General features: G+C 37.1%; 1 protein-coding gene across 1 annotated transcript in view; it reads right to left on the minus strand.

The window, feature by feature from the left end:
• The window catches only part of LOC134535751 (probable phosphorylase b kinase regulatory subunit alpha), a 582,726-nt gene that overhangs the window by 26,673 nt on the left and 533,144 nt on the right, over positions 1 to 22,909 (minus strand). Inside the window, exon 23 of the mRNA XM_063374982.1 lies at positions 8,928 to 9,131. Coding sequence (XP_063231052.1) covers positions 8,928 to 9,131 — 204 coding nt within the window. The remainder of the gene's footprint in view (positions 1 to 8,927; positions 9,132 to 22,909) is intronic.

Below are 22,909 nucleotides of genomic sequence, written 5' to 3' on the forward strand. Positions count from 1 at the left end.
GCTTTTTTAGTCTTTTTGAGTTTGCTAACAGCCCATTTGTAGGTAATTTAAACTTTACTGCTACTTGTTATCATTCTGTCACATGCAAAATATTCTCAAATCACTTAAGTCTTTAAAATAACACCAACTGGTCATTATTTCACACTTGCTAATAATAAAAACTACTTATCTTTTTTCTATATTTCATCTCTGGTATTTCCATAATTTATTAATGTGCAAGGTAAATAAGGGGTCTTTAAATTTCACAAGAGCAGTATGTAGTGCTAGTATCGGAACACATGGAAACGGGATTATTTTTCAAAAGTTTAGTTCAGAATGTGCGAAATCAATACAAATTGAAAAAATAAATATTCTTTATTTTTAGGGTCCGGTGACCTTCCACATTCATCTACCTTACGAAGCACTTACCTTGAAAGTTTGAAAGTTGAAGAGGAGGAGAAAATAAAAGAACTGGTGAAAGGGCAAGACATTGTTTTATTGTGTGACGAAACAACCAACCAGAAAGGAGAAAGGACAGTGTGTGTTCGTCGTACTATTTAAGATTCTGTCTGCAAGCAGTGAACAAAAATTGCTTGTAGCTGGGACAAAAGTTTTGATGAATGCAAATTCGACAGAATGATCACGAGCAATTGTTGATATATTGGTGAAATTTGATGTGAAATATGATAACGTAATTTCTTTCACTTGTGTCCGGCAAAGTATATGACAAAATGTGCTGACCTTGTGCGTGTTTTGGTAAGTGACAAACTGCTACATATCCAGTGCTGGGCACACAAGCTCTGCCTGGTTGGCAATATTTGGGTGGCACAGCTTTCCGAACTGAATGAGTGTGTAATGAAAACCAAAATGTTTTTCTTGAATTCAAGGAAAAGGAAACACCACTATTTGCAGTTTCTGACGGTGTCGTCCATTCACCCCAAATTGTTCCCATCTCCTGTTTTAACACGCTGGAATTCGTGGTTCCGTGCTGTGGAGTACATCGACACATACTTACCCCATCTTTTAGAATAATTCAAGACAGAAGATGCAGAAACTAATGGAAGTTCAACAGAATATTACATGCAGATGTCTATGGACAAAGTTGCTGTTTTGCAATGTGAAGCAAGATTTGTAGTTGAGCACTGTAAATCAACTGTAGAATTGCTTGAGACTTTAGAGGGTTCATCATATCCTTTTGCTCACAGGTTGCTATAAAAACTTTATGATTTGAAAACCAGTTTCAAATTGGCCAGTGATAATACTTTTCATCCTGAAACAACACAGATGCTGAACTCACAACTTTGCTTGAAATCTGCTGTTAGGGCTACTCTTGTTTCAACAGGACAAACGTCTCTATTGAAGCTATCATCATTGATTGCCAGTGATCCTGCCAAGGATTTTGTAGAGTGTATGGGTGCTTTGTTTGATCCCAGAGAAATTGCTTGTAAGGGGCTAGAGGTTGATGCTGTTGAGTTGCAGAACAAGATTAAAAAACTTCCTTTCCTATCCCAGGTGCCTTTTCGACTTGTTCTAGAAGGCTACACTCAGACTAAACAGGCAGTCTTAAAATCAATTTCTAACAATGTCGATATTCTTACCATCCTGCTGTCTTTAAAATCAGATTTCCCAGAGTATGCAACCAATGCTGTGAAATGCCTGTGGATCCCTGTTTCCAATGTTGACAGTGAGAGGGCTTTTTCCATTTACAGCAACATCATGTCCGACAAGCGAACATCTTTGCGGGCTGATAACATTGAAGTTATGTTGAGAATGTGTTTTGGAGCTAGCCATTGAAGTCAAGGATTTTAATCTTTTGTGTACTTGTGTTACTACCACAATCCAGTATTTTCACATGTTCTCTATTTCATTCTTGTCAGAAACAATGTAAACAGATTAAGAAGTCCATGTTAAGTTACTTAATTTACTCTAAAAGTACTTTTGCAAATTATTCAAAAACATTGTAGCAGATTGCTTCGAAAAAAATCAAGAGGATCCACAGTCACACTATGCACGCCACAAACCTGTCTTACAAGTTTTGCAAATTTTATAACACAATTTTTTAGATTGACTTTGGCATATTTTATACTGAAAATTATATTACATTTGGTCAAAAATATTAAGAAATTGTTTGAAATTATATGAAACAATTTTTTGGTAGGTGTTCAGACACATCTTTGTTTAAACTGTGTTTCGATTTTTCCATACAAATGGAATTATTATAATTTTTCAAAAGTAGTTGAAAAACACTGCAACATGGGCAACATGGCCTTAAAACTGTATACAAATTTTGTGGAAACAGTATGTGGGAAACCACAAAGCAGAGATAGGACTAGAAGACTATATTCATTATATTCTTTATAAAATGTATTATAAATCTTAAATGTATATTATTATAAATGTCTTGTGTAAAAAATTGTTATAAATGAATCTCATCGCTTATGAAATGAATAAAAATGACTCTAAATACATCGTTTTTTTCAACGAATTTATCTTATAATACCGAAATTTTATAACGAAATCCTCTGGTTTATTCACCAAAATTGAAACATTTTATTTACCATTTTTCATTGCCCCTAGCTATAGCATTTTGTTAATATAATTGATTTTTTCAAATCACATTGTTTTGTTTTGCGCGATAACTTTAAATTAATTTAATAATAACTATTCATAACTCTAAATTTTTACTGACGTGTAATTTTTCGTATTATAGCATAGTGTTTATTTTGTAACAGCCATATAGTATGTTGATATATAGATTGAACACACTGAGCTCATGTATTCCGAGATTATTAACTTCATGTATCACTGGGTTGTACTTTTTATTTTGTGTTCTATGCTTAGGCGAGTTCCGTGACTCTTACGTAAAATAGCACACGGCACGGCGTTGTAAACAGATTTCTCGGCCAACGTCTTAACAAAGTACATTGCTATGTTACTTTTGTCTGGAAGACACACGTAATATTTTAAGTGTGGGGAAATAAAAATTTTTATTTGGGAAGAAATTTTAATAATATTAATTGAAAGACTGTATAGCTCTCCGCGAGCGCTCACGCCGCATCCCTACGCCGCGTGAGGTCGTCTGGGTTATTATTAAATAACAAGGGTGGGGATACGCACCGTCACTGACACCGTTTGCGATGCTCTCTCGCGACTCCAGCCCTTGGCAATATTTAAAATAATTTTTTTAATATAATGACTATAGGAGAGAATACTATCTATATATGCACAATACATTCTTTTAAATTACAAGTGTGTGTGACTTAATAAGAATACTTTTAATAAAATGGGCGACATATTATAAATAATATTTCTTTTTTTTTAAATAATTGCCACTGTATATTTAATTACTGGAAAAAAACAACATATAAATATATCACTAAAAGGAACAAAAAAACTGTGTTTGAATTCGCCGAAATACGTAAAAAGTATATTTTTTATTAACACATAAATATTGCTATAAGCATAAGTAATGCCTATAGTTTTTTTTTCATTATACTGGTATCTAAGATGACAGACATGCTACACAACAAATTAAGCATAATATGACTATACTGGTTTAGTACTATAATAAAAATAAACATGGCTGCCCTCCAGTGTTTTGAATTTGGCACCTAGTACTATAAAAAATAAACATGGCAGCCCTCTAGTGTGTGTTTTGAATTTGGCGCATACTACTACTACTACTACTACTACTACTATAGTCATAGAATAGTGGCTGCCAAAATAATAATTTTATTTTATATTCAAAATTGAAAAAAAAAATCACTATAACGGGGAAAAAAAGATGGCTGCCTGGTATGCTGTGCTACAAGATGGCGACCTGGTATGCTGTGCTACAATATGGCGGCCTGGTATGCTGTGCTACAAGATGGCGGCTTACAGCAATCGATTGTCATAAATAATATTACTTTATTTTTTCAAAGTTGGCTGTTCTGGATACTTCCTAGCAGCCGAAATTATTTTTTTTTTCCAATGTTGACGAAAAAATAAACATGGCGGCCGCATAGCAGCTTGTTTAAATTTCCCGCTTACCACTATAAATAATATATAAACATGGCAGCCGACTAGCAGCTCGTTTAAATTTCCCGTCTAGCACTATAAAGAATATAAACATGGCGGCCGACACTATATATTTCAAATTTCCCGCTTACCGCTATAAAAAAATATAAACATGACGGCCGGCAATATATTTTAAATTTACCGCCTACCAGTATAAAAATATAAACATGGCGGCCGGCAATATATTTTAAATTTCTGCCTAGCACTATAAAGAATATATACATGGCTACTTTTTAAAAATTACGCAACACAAAATTTTTATAAGCATATATACAACATCTGAAATTATTTTTTCCAAAATGGTCTCTTGGTCCTGTGGTTAGCGTCGTGGACTATCAATCCAGAGATGACGGTTCGAATCCCCGCCGCCCGCCATTCCCTTTTTGTACTTGTAAAAATAATTCTGGTGCGCGCGACACCAACGCTCCCTAGATTCCTAATTTAGAACCATTCACACAGCCTCCACGTGACTTCAACAACCACCTGCGGATTCCCTCCACGTGGCTCCCGGCAACGCCCACCCGGCCACGTGGTGCCACCCCCACCTCCTGCCACGCCTACCCAGGACATGCGCTCAGACAACCAACTGTTTCCTTTGTTTACAGTGTCCTGGAACCAGCACGGTCCCCCTACTGACCTGAAAAAAATTGCGATTGTGAACTCAAAAATACTGTGAATTGCGGTGTTTTGAAGTCAAAGTGCAATTTTCTAATTTAACCTGTGTTTTTCGTGCATCTACACAAATTAATTAATGTTACTGTTACGTTTCTTGAGAACCATTACCTTATGGTCACATACCAGACTGAGAGCTTGAACAGTTTAGTTGAAAAACTACAGCTCTGCAGCTGCGTTTATTATGCCTGTTTTGACGGCTTCATTTTTCGTTACAGCCTTTGAAATGATAGCAGAGGGCTGGGTGAGCTTGGTCGAAAAACTACACGTTCCGCCTCTAAACTGCATCACTTATGTCTGTTTTGCCGTTTTTTTTATTTTTTTTTATTTAACTTCATGTAAAATGTTTCGGGTACAGATGTCACGAAATAACACTTCGGAACATCCCAGAAAAGGTAACTGGCAGAGAGAGCTAACGGATCTGTGGGAGGATTCTTCTTTCTTCCTATCCTCTCTTTGTTTCCTGTTCCCGCTGTGAAGGCTGCCCCCTCCCCCTTCTCTATTGCCCACACATGCTGCCACGCAGTGGCGTAGCCAGGATTTGCGTATGGGGGGTGTTAAGAAGCATGCCCCCCCCCCCCCGTATTAAAGCGGGGGGTCCGGGGGTCCTCCCCCGGGAAAATTTGGATTTTAAGGTGTAAAATAGTGTTTTTTTTTTAACAGTTTTCGGTACTTAAATTTAAATATTGTAATGGTAAAAATTTTATTAATTTTAATATGAAATTTGTTTGAGTGATGAATAAGAAATTAATTAAAGATTTGGTGCTAAGGGGGGGGTTCGAACCCCTAAAACCCCCCCTGGCTACGCCCCTGCTGCCACGTCTATCCCCGCACTTCTTACTGTTTATACGTTTGCTTTCTGAACGACGTCTTTTATGCTACATTGACCACACTATATTTTACAAATGACTGCTTGCGGTTTTATCATAGGCAGAGTATATAACACGTTATCAATGTTTCCACACTTAAATGATAATTGCTCCACATAAAAAAATGTCAAAAGACATGGTTAGTGCAAGGCAACAAGCTGACGAGATTAAAAGTAACAGTGTTTATGCATCCGATATGTTACACTAACGTGTAAATACTGTAAATTCCGAGTGAAATTCAAAAGAAATTAAATTAAACTTCCGTTGCAAAGCACGTAAAAAGTGACAAATGTGAGAACACCAGGAAAAACTACTTTGATGATAACTAATTATGTTGGAAAATGAACAACGACCCTTCTAACGCAGTATTCAGGGCTTTACATAAGTGTTTCAACCCAAAGAACATCATCCTTAACAAGTAAGATGTTATTGTACTAATGAAAACTATTTCCGAACTCCACATCATTGTGAGAACTCTGAACTTTTCAAGGAACATGAAGCAAGAGATTTGCAAGATAGAAAAGCACATAGATAGCGCACATAAAAATAAAATAACCTCGCTTTTTGTTGTGAATTATGAGAAAAAATAACACTGCTTTTGATAAAAATTTAACCGCTCTTTTTTCAGGTCTCTAGGTATTAAGGTTTGTAAACATGTGTTCAGTATTTCTGTATCTTTGAGAACAAGAATCAAGGACAATTTCCAGCATGTTATCATATTAGTTTAAAAGTTAACTACCGTGTTTTCTCATATAATTGCCGCACATTTTATGCTAAAATCAAGTTTGAAAAGTACGGGTGTGACGATTGTGCATAAAAATTTTTTTTAGGTAAAGTTATTCATAAAAACAAAACCCATTCATGGAAAGTATGTTTATTTAAAAAAAAGGTGGAGTATACAAGAGCACGCCAAACAATCTAAATTAATAATTCCTTAAAAAAAAACCTTTCTTCAACTTTAAATAGAAGAACCAAAACTCTAACGTGAACACAAGCCACTTGAATCTGACTGTCGTAGTACACACTTGCCACGAAAGTTTGCGGGCTAACAAATCTAGTTAACTCTGCACCTGACAGAGAGCGCGCGTTGCATCCAATCGGCGAGATATCGATATTCGACTACGTGCACGCGCTCTATACGGGAAGCAACATAACCAAACATGAATGATGCACTGGCTACATATTTATAAGCGGTACGCCGTGGTAACGAAGACAATCAGATAATGGAAATACAGTTTAAAAATGTCTTTAAAAGAAAATTTACACGTCAGACAACTTAGTATTTCCGTTAATTAAATAAGTGGTAATGACCGAAATTACATTTTAGATTATACCTACACCGCGGCGACGCAGATGATCAGATAAAGGAAATAACGTTTAAAAACGTCTTTATAAGAAAATTTACATGTCAAACAACTTAGTATTTTTCCATTAATTTATTAAGTAAGTGGTAATGACCGAATAAATATTAGATTTATACTTTAAAATACATAGTTTTATATGGAAAAGGTACCTACACAAAGCGCTCGGCATCTACTAGCAGGACCAAAAAAATCATGCGACGTTTACGGGAGAAGTTTTTGACATGACGTCTAATAAATCGATGAACGCCGGCTGCACGCACGAAAAAGTGTCCCGTAACGCACATTGTTCCACTACGGATGTGTCCTGTTATGCTCATTGTACGCATGCGTAGCATCTCTCTTCCACTCGATTGAAACAACCATTGATTTGACTTTTCAATCATATTTTCGTCGTTTGAATTATTAATATTATGTAATTTAACGATTGTCTACCGATTTTCAGCACAATCGGTACGGTTATTAATTTTCCGCCTACCACTATAAGAAATAAACATGGCAGACTACATACGTTTTTAAAACTTCCACAACACAAACAAAAATTTTTATAAATATATATATAACATTTGAAACAATTGTTTCCAATATGGCCTCGTGGCCTTGCGGTTAGCATCGCTGACTACCATTCCAAAGGTTGACGGATAGAATCCTGGCCGCTGCGATACCTTCATTTTTGTACTTGTAAAAATAAATACGGCGCGCGCGACACTACAAAAGTGATAAATATATTTGAATTAATGAATGCAAATAAAAGAAAAATTTATCAATTAAAATGTAAATTTCATTTCCCTCCTTTGTATCCATACAAAATAGTGATAATTCAATAAAAATGATTCAATTTTATTCATAAAAGTATGCAGAGATAGATTTTATAATATAAGAGATAGAAAAATTAAAAAAAAATTTCTTCCTCAAAGAATATTATAATTTTAATGCTTAAATGGTTTTGTTGCAAAATCCTATTACGGCTCAGTCTCAGGCCGGATATGATATTTCATTTTCTTCTGGATCAATAATTTCATCAATGTTTTGTTATGACGTTGTCACGTTAAAATATCGTCGTCCGTGAACCGACTTTACAGACAACCAATTATTTTTTTAATCCCAATTTTGACAGCCTATAATATGGTTGCGACGATTACGCGCGTGCGACGATTATGCGATAAAACACAGTATTTCGAGGTATACAACAACAAGTTCGGCTATCAATGATAAAAGAACTAAGAATGACATTGTTGTATTTTATTCTCCGATATAGAACTCCTGGACCACCAAAAGATTCAATGATTCTTCAATCCAAGTTTGATGTATGCTTTTTAATCTGTATTGCAATAACTTATTCTTCACCTACGTTACTCACTTTACACCTCAAAAGATAGTAATTAGAGGAAAAAAGAACCTTTTAATTAATATTTTGTGGCAAGAGTAATAAAAAGGGGTTATTACGTTTTAAAAGGTTTGAGGTGTTAAAACTTACCTGTCTAAATATGAGTTGCTGCCTAAATATGGAAATCTTCATGTTTATTTTAAATAGAAACCAATTATGAGTACATGTTTAGCTATCAAATTCATAACTTGCTGCTGAATTTTCGTTATTTTTGACAAATCAATCTGCTTCTAATTTATAATTGTGTATTGTGAGAACGTTGTGACTTCTCCTACACAGATATTATTTTGCAAGTAAATTTCAATTAATGACCCTTTGATAAATCTTAATTTTCTTAGTGTAATGTGTCACTTGTCTCAAATAGGATATAACGATATAAGATATCATATACTATGTACAATTAATATCCCAAGTACATGGTATGTAGCTATGTACATTTTGTAATGGCCATCTTAAATAAGCTTATACAGTAGTCAATATTTGTGTAAGTTAAAATTTCGATGTGCTTAAATGAGTCGAGGGAAAAAAACCTGACAGATGTAAAACAAGTATGACAAAGTGTTGCTGGCCACGCCCGGAGTAAGAGGTGAAGGGAGGTACCTGGTCCTGCAGGAAGGTGGCGTTGGCCGCGTGCACCAGGTGCTCCACGGTGACGACCGCGCCCAGCGACCCCACCATGTGGTACTCCGACACGATGGTGAGCACCATGAGCGCCTCCACCACCAGCTGGCGGTACTCCGGCTGGGGGATGGTGTTCAGCACCGTCTCCACCGCCAGCGCAAACTTCAGCTCCCCGGGGGTCATCTGCCGTCACAGCCATGCTGTTCATTTCACAAGTCTGGAGGCTGGATGGTTGCACGGATGACGCAAGCACTATGTTGCAGGGGAGGGGAACTGTTTTTTTTTGGTAGTTTAAGTCCATAACTGTCGTTAGACATTTTTGTGAACAATTACTTTTGACTTATTCAGCTAGCAAAATATATACAAAGTCATATTGATCTGCTCTACATTTAAATTAGGTCATATAATAATAATTTACTATGAAAAAAGGAGAAAATTTAGAAGTTGCCTAATAAATAAATGAAGCATGTAATTTAACATCATTATATATAAATAATGACAAAATTCTAAATTAGGACATGTTACCTACACATTTTATTAATACAATTAAAGAATTTTTAAAAACTTTTTTATAGGTTAGGTTCAATTCACTAAAAATATACAGATTTAACAGTACGAGATGCACATTCTGCCCAATTTGGACTCATTTTATTTTTTATGACAGGTCGTATCCAACACAATGCTTAGCTTTCGTTTTACACCTCAAATGATTATATTTACTCTTTTATGGTACCTATAAGTTTATTCCTGAGATGTATATATATATACAAAAATTAATTTTCATTGCATTGAAGCTCAAGCTCACAAGCCATGTAAATGTTTTTTTCCTTCGTTCCTCTGGGGGCTGCAAAGCCCAGTTCCCACCCCACTCCTACCAACCTGACTGGCGGAACGCACCCCTAGCCCATCCCCACACGCAAGTAGCTGTCAGTGTCGTGCAAGCACGCGCTTGTGCGTTGGAAAGTACGCACTAATACTTATGTTTCAATATCTTAGAGTAGCTCTTACTGACAAGTGTACTGCTAAAACCAAAACATATTTCATTAGTAAATGTAGTAGAAACATAGAAGAAAGAAACTGTAGCATTTTGATTCATACTCTTTTATTACTTATTGAAGTATGATTAACAGCAACCTTCTAAAACATTCAGCCTTTTGTGTTCATGCAATATGTTTAATCAGGGGAATTGCTGTATGTTCAGTGTTTGTTTTACATAAACAAGGTTTAAAAATGTCCTGGTGGGTTTGGCGTGAGGCGGCATTATTCCCCTCCTCCGGCAGTCCTACACAGGCCGCAGTCCGGGGCTCCGCGGGGAGTCCTGGTGCAACCTTCTTTCTTAGTACTCCCAATGTGTCCCCGGAGCATTCACCGTGCAGGGCGTGGTTCCTACTCACGGCACTGGCCGACTCCAGCCCCCAGAGTTTCCCCAGCTTGCGTGTGTTGTAGAGGCAGGTCCACACGTGTGAGCTACAAGCCTACCTGGTTGGCTGCACCCACTCCACATCACCCTTCCGTACAGACTGCCCCTAGTGTAGCAGGCAACGCGTTGTATTCTGTCCACGCAGTGTTCACGCTGAGCAGTGTCGCAGCTGCCTGGCTCGGTGGGTCAGCCCTCCCGGACACAACACAACTTCAACTCTTTCAACTCTCCCCAGCAACCACCATGTCACCGCAATACATCCCTTGCATATGTTGTACTGCCACCAATATTTTCTTTACTATCATCACCTTTATATACCCTTGATAATACTTTAAATTAATATCTGTTGAAAATATTTGTGGCAGAGCAACAAATTCATTGGAGGTATTAAGTTCAAATTTCTATAAATAACTTTAAAAAAAGAAGAGTGGCATGTGAGACAGAGCCTTTATTTTCTTTTTAGAAGCCTTCAAACATAAGCAAATTTGAGCACGCATTAATTTAAATATTAATCCTCACTGCTGCTTTTGCTTTATTTTGGAAAACACTAGACATTGAAAATAATCATCTGTGGTACCTTTTTTCCTCAGGAACAATTTCAGTAGTGAAATGATTTAAACCCGAGTGTAACTATCATCAGCAGTCCATTAAAATGTTGCCGCCCTCACGGTCTTGGGTGTATCTGTGAGTACAGTAAGTCCTCGGTTTACGTTCCTGAAAACCGCGACGTAAATAGAAACGACGCAAAATGAGCCATGTTTCATGCCACCGGCCGACCACGGCCCAAGGTCGGCCGGAAGCGCTGGCATACAGACGTGACAACGGGCAATTTTATCAGCAAATGACAACCGACAGCGTGGGAAACAAGTCCAACTATTCTCCGTTCACTCTTACCTGAGTTTTGGAATAAACAAAGCCTCTTGTAAACAAACATTTTCATTGGCTGCCGGCCGCCGTGCACATTATTCGTGCGAAAAAAATAGTCCCTTGGTTACGTACCATTTGTAAGTATTTTTACACTGTCTTTTTATAACAATTGTTGATGTATAGCATTATAGCGATTCATCATTAATTTCCAATACAGTTTAATGTGTCAGCAAGTATGTACTTACAATTATGTTAGCAGACGCCGTGTGTACGGTGGCATAGACAAAAGGTACTGTACAGTGTACAGTTGATGCCCGGCGCAACAGTTGCATTTCGGATTCGCGCGCGCACGGTTTGTTATGGCTGACGTCGGACCGAGTTTTGTAAAACACAGAACGGGAAAGCCTTTGAAAAGTGCACAGAAAACTATTGTGTTGAATGTTTTTAAAACATTTTCAGACAAATATACGGATTGTCGTGTGAACGATATCGCGATTTTCAGACAAATATACGGATTGTCGTGTGAACGATATCGCGAGTTTAACTGAGGAATTTAGGCGTGTTTCGAAGAGCAGTGTGCTTCGTGCAAGGAAATAATTACAGGACACCGGGACATTTACATCTTCTGGGAAGAAAAGGAAACTTGAGTATCCTGTTATAAAAACTTGTGATGATTTTGTGAAGACGGTTATTGGGCGTAAATTGCATAGATTTTCCTTCGCAAATGAACCACCTACGCTGAACAAAGTACTACGGTGCTTCCTGTTATATTACGTATCCGTTATTTTATTAGCACCGACTGTACTGAAGTGTGTGTGTGTTGCAACTAGTGCTTGGCGCGCCAGATGAATTCAGCCTATCACTTGCTGACGCGGCGCTGTGATACGGCGGTGTTTGTTTATTTCAGAACTCAGCTAAGAGTGAACGGAGAATAGTACTTCTCAGCTTTATAGGATGGTTATTTAACCAGCTGCTTTATTACCTTTATTGACTGAAATATAAAAACAGATATATAGTACATACTGTACATAAGAGCAGGAAGCGTCCCTCATGATGTATGATAAGATAAGGCGGTGAACGTGTAGCTTACGCTACATAGCATAAATTAACTACCGAAGGAAACAAAGAAATATACGGTGTTTTGGTTAAAATAAAGATTTACGGTCATTGTAAACGACGTTATTGTGAATCGGCGACAACTTAAATTGAAACATGAGTACTCAAACATTAGCGATGTTAATCCGAAACGACGTAAATCGGTACGACGTAAATAGAGGACTTACTGTACTTGGGATGCCTTAATTCACTTGCAGAAAGGAAACTGGACATTGGTCTTGGATGAGACTGTGAGCTGACACACCCACCAATGCTTAAAAAGTTTATAGCTTGTTTCAGAGGTTGTGGACAAGCGCTTAACATGACATTGAAAACCAAACTAAACACCTGACGTCGTCCGGGCCTGCGGCCGCCTTTGAGCCTGATATGCCACCGCCCCAAACGCCACCATCTGTTCAAACCTCCCGCTTGTGCGTGCGTGTGTATGTGTGTTGCTAGCCCGGCATGAGGGCGCTTAGATGCAGTGCACCGCACCTCTAATATATATTAATAAATATTGTAATGCTTTTTCTTTTCGCCCCAAAATAGTGTCACGACGGCTATGTATGTGTCTTTTATTTAACTAATTCATGATGTTTTGTTATGTAATAAGTGCAAGCACAAACAAGGACGCTCCCTAGCGGGTGACGGAGGAACTAGCATGCAATTTCATTTGAACCATTTTTATATTATATAAGTAATTATTACAGATGGTCTGGGCATGGATGTAATGTACTAATTTTTGTAAAAGGATTGATGTATTTTCCAATAGTAACCCGGGGCACGCCACAGCTAAGTTGTAACGGTAATTGTGTTCGGCGCGAAGGGCGCCATGTTGCCTCCCGCAAGCCATGAGCTCAGCCCAGTCTCTCTCTCCAGCCGGCCGAGGGCGGACGTGTCTGTACCTTGAGGCGACCACGTGCGTGGTCCGCCCCCTCACCTAATCTGATTCGTGCCTCGGGCGTTTATAGCTGTATCAACGGAGGATCGTGTAAAGACGTGTACCGTGAGTAGAATAAAAACCAATTAACTGAGTTACGTGTTTTGTGTTCGGGGGGCCACGTGGGTCCTTAACCTGGTCAGCGGCGTGTGGGACGCCCTGAGAGCCCACTGCAGTAATTAGAAGCATGCCTGACGCTGAGAGCGGGCTTAGTTAGGGACAGGTGTTGCGTAAGAAATCAGGAGGGCTAATATCTCGCTGCACACGGGCCACGTAACGCCCTGAGTTAGAGTCTTCCAGCCGGGTCCACGTGCCCACTCACGTGGTGGCGCCCATTAATCTCCATCGATATTGCCACCTCAACACCGGTACGCCCTCACACCTTTGGGGCCTCTCTCAATGCATTCGATCTTAGGGCATTCATAGGAGAGCAAATATTTAAGTGTTGCGTTGAGCCACCCGCTGACATCCTTGCTATACAGCAGTGGCTCCCGTCCCACAGCACCATGTCAAGATCTCTGTCATTCTTTGCTGCTTGCTCGCTTGCTTCAGTTGTCTTCCACTGGATCCCTGGATCACTCCATGACTGGAATCACATATCGTCAGATATCCCTAGCTGACTGTGCTTCCTGAGCGAGATAGCTGACACTTATCACGGCTTACAATTCATGAAAGGAGTGGTCATGACTCACTGCCACAGTGGAGAGCCGAGACAAAACGTTTGTGGAACAATGCATACTCCTGGCCCTTCAAAGGACACGGTGCTACTGGGGAGGTTCACACCCTTCAGCAAGGTCAAATGCATCATTGCCTACTGTCTTCGCTGTACTTCAAGCAAACTGCCCCTCCTGGTCTACTTCAAGCAGCCATGACGGCATGTGTTCTTGTAGCCCAGGCTACAGTGTTTGCATCTGACCTCAAGGGGCTTACTTCACTCTTCAAGCCGTCTCCTTTCTTGGATCCAGCTTGCCTTATGACCATACACCACTCGTTCATGGATCTCTTCAACTCCATACCCACTCAATGCATTGTGGGTGCTCGGAGTGTCATTCGTCATCCGCTGGAGCTGAATGTGAGATTATTTCGAACTCACCAGTTGATTGAGTCAGACAAGCTAAGCCGTTTATAGACTATGCTTGATCTTTCAATATAACCATGTCTCAATTGCGGGAGGTCTGAATCCAGGATACTTATGTGTCTGTTTTTGTATTTCACTACCAAAGTAATACACTTGTATCTGGTCTCTGACCGGAGGGTGCGTTCACAGAGAAAGCTGGTAGCAAGTTACATGTTCCTAGTGCTTGCTCCCAGCGCTTGCAAGCGCTTGTGGTTAGTGTTGGGTGTTCACAACAAAAGCTTAGTAAGCTTTCAACTCTCATTGCGATAATGTCTTCCTCTAGTGATGAAGAATTGTTTTTACTAGAAAATGTAGATTTAAAAGTATGAAGACAGAAAGTCGGTATACATGTAATTAACCGCGGTAGAGGAAGATTTGGTGAATACCACCATCTGTTTCCTCAACTAAAACTGGACAAGGTGAGGTTTTTTTCTTACGTGAGGATGGAGTTGAGGACGTTTTATTATATCCTCAAGAAAATTGAAACTAATTTGGACAAATGCTGGGGAAACTGGCATAAGCAACCAATTAATCCCAAAGAACGGTTAGTTATTTGTTTAAGGTAAGTCTTGGTTGATAATATTTATTTTTAGGAACCATTTACTATATAATAATTTTTATATAGTTTTTACTATGCACTATAACTATAAGATAAAATTACTTTAGCTATGTGGTTTGTTCTATATTGCATTACCACATTTACCATAAATTCTTTCAAATAATAATTTGTAGTTAAATATAAAAACATTATAGTTTTTGCATTTTTTCTTTGAGCAAATGTCTATTATGGATCTTGTATTGTTAAGATAATCTGCACTTATATCCTGAGATCAATAGAATTAATTATGTAATGGTATCGGAGTGAGTAATGAGGTTTTATTTATGTCTAGTGAATTAATTTAAGTACCACAACACACAACATAGTTGGAGTTTCAATTATTTATTAATATAAGAACATAACAATGAGTAAATTAAAGGAAACACAAACAATTGTGAATTTAAATATAGGTAATAGGCATGTTGTTGGAAATATTTACTGTTTCTTACACACATAAAAACTACTCAACTACGTAGTTATTTTTATTTGAGATTTAATAATTGGTCAAGTCAATGAAAATCCACATTTGCAGAAATTGGTGTTGCCTCATATTCATCCATGGATGAGCTCTGGTTAGAAGTGCCACAAGGTGAAAATGGAGTGCTGTTTCTAGGTGTAGATCCAACACTGTAAGACAATGATTTTACAAATTGCTGAACAACTTCCTGAATCCTTGCACGAAATGGAAAAATCTGTTCCGGACAATTTTTTCTGATATGTGGTAAAAGCGTCTTGAATAATGAATGCTCATCTTCAGGTTCCTTTTCTTCTTTAATGTTCCTCTTTTGTGTTAAAATTTATATATTTTTTCTCTCGATTTCCAGCATTGAAGACGTATAGTCATCAGTTCTTCTAAGTTTTATTCGATCCGTTATATATTTTCTAATGTTTTGTGTTTGTGGAGTATCACCCTCGTATTCAATTCCGCAAAAACGATCAGCTATTGTGGATATATCGTCATTATCTACGGCATTATCTTGCTGGGGCTGAACTACTACCACATATTCAGACCCAATAACTTCTTCCTTGTTGCCTATATCTGGAGAGTTCCTCTGCTGTTCAATATCTTCAAAAGTATTTGGGCTTTTGAGTGTGGAACAATTACCTGAACTTTGTCGAGGTCTAACAATGTCTTTTAAAAAAGAAAGTGCTTTGAAATACTGCCACTTACATATAACTATTTCATCTGCTCCAGCTCCGGATTTAGAACGAGTTATTTTTGACAGCTCAGTGGAATATTGATCTCGTAAATATTTCCACTTCTTCTTCAGCACATGTTCTGAAAAAGAGAAAAATAATTAGAAAGCTGATATTAATTTTATGTTTTTTTGTGTCTATGCTAGCATTGAATGTGTGTGAGCAAGATGTAAATTATTGCTTACAAAAAACTTTTTGTTTTGCAGGTATTTGGTTACTGGATCATCGTTTCGGACACTGTCATTTAATTTCCGTGTTGGTGTTAGTACTCTGAGCAACATTGTAAGGGAAGTAGTTGCAGCCATTTGGACAATAAATTATTGTCCAATAAATTAAATGCAGCCTTGCATATATCTGTGCCTTCAAAGAATCAATTTTTAGAGATTTCTAATGAATGCTTCTCCCTGTGGAACTTTCCTAATTGCTTACGATGTATAGATGGTAAGCATGTGAGAATCAAGTGCCCTAAAAAATCAGGATCAATGTTTTACAACTACAAACATTTATTTTCAATGGTACTGCAGGGTTTGGTAGATGGTCATTATCGGTTCATAGTAATTGATGTTGGAGGTTGCGGTAAACAAAATTACGGAAAAACATTTGAAGCATCTGACATGTTTAGAGTTATGCAAACCAATAAACTAGATATTCCTAATCCAGCATGTCTACCTGGTACAAATGTTAAGGTACCTTATGTGTTTTTGGGTGATGACGCATATCCATTTATGCCTTCCAAATCAATGATGATGTTGTGTAACAGACAAATGCATTTGATTATGTCCTCTGTGATAACAATCTCGGTTTCAATTATGGTTGATAGTAGTCTCCATTTTGCAAAAAGAATGCCAAAAACACATTCAACCGACTTTCTCATATGTGATAACCTTTTGTTGAACATTTCTTCGTCAAAGCTTAGTTAATTTTTTACGTACCGTTTGAGGATGTTAGCCATTAATGGATATGCGTCATCACCCAAAAACACATAAGGTGCCTCAACATTTGTACCAGGTAGACATGCTGGATTAGGAATATCTAGTTTATTGGTTTGCATAACTCTAAACATGTCAGATGCTTCAAATGTTTTTCCGTAATTTTGTTTACCGCAACCTCCAACATCAATTACTATGAACCGATAATGACCATCTACCAAACCCTGCAGTACCTTTGAAAAGAAATGTTTGTAGTTGTAAAACATCGATCCTGATCAATATAGCAGGCATCAACCAGGCCTCTATTAGTAATTGTATTGAGGATTTAGAAAGGTGATAAGATTGGTGGCAGTGGACATGACAGATCTAAACCCATGTTGATTGTGATCTTCAAAGGAAAATAAAATATTTTCAAAAATTTTGGAAAAACCATTAAGGTTGTTTCCACTTCTTTAGCACATGTTCTGAAAAAGAGAAAAATAATTAGAAAGCCGATATTAATTTTATGTTTTTTTGTGTCTATGCTAGCATTGAATGTGTGTGAGCAAGATGTAAATTATTGCTATATCTGGAGAGTTCCTCTGCTGTACAATATCTTCAAAAGTATTTGGGCTTTTGAGTGTGGAACAATTACCTGAACTTTGTCGAGGTCTAACAATGTCTTTTAAAAAAGAAAGTGCTTTGAAATACTGCCACTTACATATAACTATTTCATCTGCTCCAGCTCTGGATTTAGAACGAGTCATATTTGACGTACTGGTAGGGTATCGTTTAAAAGAGAATTCACACATCTGCTCACAGAAATTAAGATTTCATTAATATATCTTGTTATTTTCCAATTATACAGGTTTATTTACGAGATCAATATTCCACTGAGTTCCAGAAAGAAGACAGAAAAAAATGGGAAGACCCAAAAACGCAGGAACAGCTGTGAGAGACCTTTTTAAGACATACTTTGGCAACAATCCATTAGTTTTCACAGACTAAAACTGTCCACGAGTAATCGTAATAAATACAGTATGAGTAATCGTACTTGAATCAATTATGTGCAGTATGTATTAATAAAGCAAAAGTTTAACAAAAAAATTTTATATATAATATTATAATTAACAAGTTATGTTGAAATGTAGCCTATTTTTGTAAATGGTGGTTACTAAATTTGATACTTATATTTGTTGATAAAAAATATATAGACAAATTAATTTACACACAGTGCATATTTTGTATCCCTAGAACATTTAAACAATCGAATATATAAATTTGTTAACAGTTTCTGGAACATACAGATAAATGTCAACATTATTCATAAGTAGTAGCTCACTGACAGAATTGCCTGCCCCAAGTTTTGCGCAGTACCGAAGAGCATCAGAAAGTATCGACAAATCCGTCTCATCCGGCCAATGTCCAGAAAACTGTTCGCAGTTACAGAAATCAGCGGAAGTCCTTTAAAAAAATGAAACAAACATTTATTAATGTTCTTTGAGCAATTGAATTATATTTGAATAATTTTAATAAAAGGACTGAAAATATTTACATTATTTTAAATTAGGGATGGGACGAATCCACATTTTGGTCGAATCCGAATCCTTGTTCGAATCCTCAGTGTTTGTCATCGAATCTCGAATCCCAGTCCCACACTAAACTTCACCACATGTTATTAAAAAAAATTACACATTTATTTTAAAAAATTACATAGGCCTATGTATTAAAAAAATCACATGTGTATTTATAAAATTATAAAATAAGTGCATAGTGTATACACCTGATATAAAATAGAGACAAATAACCTCAAAAACCACACAAGTAAGTTTGCATCTGTCTAATTCTCTGTTAAATTAATCCTTCGTATGTTTTCAATAAAATACGTTTGCATAACAGACACCATTTAAAAAACGTTACGTTTTTTCTGCAATGTTATATTATTGAAGGTTTGGAAATGTTCCCGTAGTTATGCTAATTGACAAAATGCAGCGTGTTTTATCTTATGTTTGTGCTATTTCCGTTACCTTTATAATATAGTTTAGGTATACAATTTTCTAGAGCTGGACGAACCTCAGTTCTCTGGTTTCGAACCGAACCAAACTGAATCGAACCATAGCAAAAAAAATTTTGAATTAAAATGAACCGACCACCAGCATTTTGGTCTTTAACTCTCCAGCCATACGTAAAATTAAAACATTATATAGCTTAGCTTTATTAAAACATTGCAAAACATTTTATAAGTAAAGTTTAAGCAATAAATAATGAAGGAAAGAAAACAGTTTAGAGAAAATAATTAGCATTTAATTTCTTTATATATATACTTTTAATTCATGAAGAAGTTCCATATAAATTTCAAAAAAACTATCTTCCTTTTTCAGTGTACACTAACCTTCATTTAAAAAAAAAATATAATATTATAACGATGAGGAACATTCAGCATAAGGCCACACAACATATTTTTGTGGTAGACATAACCTAACAGTTTTAATAAGTAAAACGTTTAATAGGACATTAAAAAAAAAGTCGAATGTGAATTAAGTTACCTATCTACATTACAAAACCCGCTGACTGCAGTTGCTGTTTTCTTGGAAGAATGCTGCTCGTCAGAAGAAACTTTAGACATTTTTTGGGGTGGTTCTGGGTCATCTGGGTCGTCATTATCTTTTCTCCATTTGGAAAATTTAAACGACGTAAGCCTGCTTATCGCAAATCACCTCAAGAACAATAACATTGTAAACATAACGTAAGAAGTGTGGTTATAGAAATTTGCGTCGTAAAAAAGAAAACACTAGGGATGGGTAGTTCGCGAACTACCAGTTCATTTGGAACTGTTCTGACGAGCGAACTAGGTGACTAGTTCCCTGTTACCAAAAACAATCGTTCTTTCGTTCTTTGCGTGTTTCTCTTCTCCTACTCTGTTTGGTCCTTACTGCGCATGCGCGAAAGATAACCCCCCCCCCCCTTTCCAACCACTGTCACCCAATATCTCACGTCTTTCTTTCTTGCTTTCTTCCCTCTCTTACGTTTGTTCTTTATTTTGTCTCATCTCCCCCCTTACCATTATTTCCCCATCGCTTCGTCAGTTCCAAGCAGAGACGTTACAAGTACTCATCTGAACTACGAAGACCGAAGAGAAAGGGAGTACATATACACACTGAACTAGCTAGTTCAAAGACATAGATAGTTCACGCTGTCGGTCATTATTTTAGTTTCGTTCTTTCTTGCGCAATGATGTATCGTTTGACGATCGTGAACTCTAAATTTTTATCTAATATTCTTTAGACATTTACATTACATATTGGCATTAAAAAACGTGTCACGTAAATAAGTGTAATTACGTTAAATTTCAGATAGCCTATACAATCTGAAATTAAACTTTAATAACACATAGACCACACATTACAAAACTACACTAAAATTTAAAGAAACATAATAAAACTTACCTAATACGAAAAAAATCAGCTTAGGTTGTCACAGATGAGAAAACACTATACCATTATTTTGTTTTGTACACAAGTGAAAATAAGCACTTTACTCGCAGAAAATAAATTAATACACATTCAAAAATGTAAGAAGTGTGTGAAAGAAAAACAATATGATAGTCGCTCATTTGTAATGGGAGATATTGTTTACAAGCATCGGATTACTGTGTGCCTCTTTTATTTATAGAAAAAGAAATGCCCATAAAACAAAAAGTCTGTAACGATTGTGTTGGTGTCATGTATGGAATATTTTGTTTAAACATTGGAAACCGCGATACAGTCCGCGACCAATGTAGTTCAATAGAACGGTTCATAAAGAACTAGTCTTTGAAGTGACTAGTTCCGAACAAACTAGTTCTTTCCAAAGAACTATATTTCCCATCCCTAGAAAACACTAGAAATAATGATGGCTGCCGCGACTACGCTAATCAACTTAATACCGTACTGTAAAATTTACTGGACCAGTACTTTTAATAAACAAGATTAAATTAATATTTTCAGTACCTGAGTGTTATAACCAAAAACGCAAAAAAAAAAAAAAAATAAATACATCCCAATAATTTAAAATACGTAATTTACGTAATCATTTCCTACCGCGTTTGTCTTGTGTTAACTTGATCACGTTAGTTTTGCCGAAATACGAGAGTTCTTGTACATGCGCATTAGTTTAACGTATGGGGTACGCAATGTTTGGTGATTTTACAACACTTCTCGTATACGCACTATAGTTAAAGGTATAATATACAATACCTTTGGCATTTGTACGATAGTTTATATTACGTAGTACGAGAAATGCATACAAAATTCTCTAAAGTAAACAAAAAACAAAGCGCGCCTATATGAAAAAATGCTATGCGAGTTATGAGACAATTAATATTTTTTTTGTCTGCACTTGAAACTGTTGAAGCGACGATTATGCGATGAAAGTCGGAATATTACAAGTAATTAAATTTTGTTGTGCTGTTTTGTGAATGGTCTCAAATGGGGGTAGAAAATTAGAAAAACGTAATTTTTTTTTAAACGAACGTTCGGTTTTTCGAATATATTTTAAGAGGTTTGGAACCGAACCGAACCGAACCAAACCGAACGTAAGAGTTCGGTTTGAAATTTTTGTACTTCACCCAACACTACAATTTTCAATTACTACCTAAAACTCTTAAAAACCCACCTCGAATCCCACCTCGTAGGAACGAATCCTCGAATCCATATGATTCAGTATATTCGACGAATCCAAGATTCGAAAATCCCATCCCTATTTTAAATAGTATGTACACTTATAACTTTAAACATTTTTCTTGTAAAACTAGTATTAATTATTCATATAAAAATTTTAAAATTTGTATCAAAAATCCTGTAGTATACCTATGGTCAAAAGTAAACTATTTGTGCAGTAGTATTCCTTAAAATAACAAATTCAAGTGTCAAAAATAAATTTGCTTACCTTCAATGTTCATTTCCAAAGTTATATCCTTCCAACACTTCTCTACGTACACTCTATTCGCATGTTGTTTGAGACGTTTGTCCCAAATAGGTCCTCTTCTAAACACTTGTGAAATAATTTCATAGACATCCATGTTGACTGTACAAGTATTTGTCAGCGACTGAATGCTGCAAGCGCCGAAAAACAAGTATCAACAGGTTCTTGCTTGCCGTTCAGCGCTTGTAGCAGGCGCTTGTAAGTCGGAACAAGCTTTCTCTCTGAACACACACACTTGATACCATTAAAACTTTTTCTCGCGCCGGTCAGCGCTTGTCGGCGCTTGTTAGCAAGTGCTTGCAACCAGCTTTCTTTGTGAACGCACCCTTACTACAGAAGCTTTCACAGCCTTCTTTCGCAGTTTCTTGTCTTGTCGAGGGTGACACTTACAGCCAAACTGGAGATAATTTTGCTGGTTTCAGTTGCTTAGTGGTCGGACTAGAACCCTTCAAGCCAAATAGGGATACACATGATTTGTTTGCACAGCACTGTTTCAACACACGTGGGTAACCTGGATTCAGTCTCCGTCAGCCCCACACTTCGCAGGCCATCGGGAGGCAGGTGCAAAACAGGACAAATCTCTCCAGATAAAGAGAGGAGCTGTATCTTCTCATGACACAAGTGGAAACCATTCTTGACTCATGCTCATTTGTGCTCTATGCAAAGATCCGAATGATGTCTCTGCCTTAAAACCCGGTCACTTTCTAGTTTTGGGTCCTCCTGGACTGGTGTGTGAACCATATCTGTTTCACCTCAAGCTAAACCGTCTGTATTGATGACGAATCCTTCGACTGTGAAAGCGGTGGCAGCGCGAACAAGCACCCTTGCAGTTGGCACCATGGTGCTCATAAAGGATG

This window comes from Bacillus rossius, chromosome 10 (genome assembly GCF_032445375.1).
Source record: "Bacillus rossius redtenbacheri isolate Brsri chromosome 10, Brsri_v3, whole genome shotgun sequence".
In the NCBI taxonomy this organism is placed as follows: domain Eukaryota; kingdom Metazoa; phylum Arthropoda; class Insecta; order Phasmatodea; family Bacillidae; genus Bacillus; species Bacillus rossius.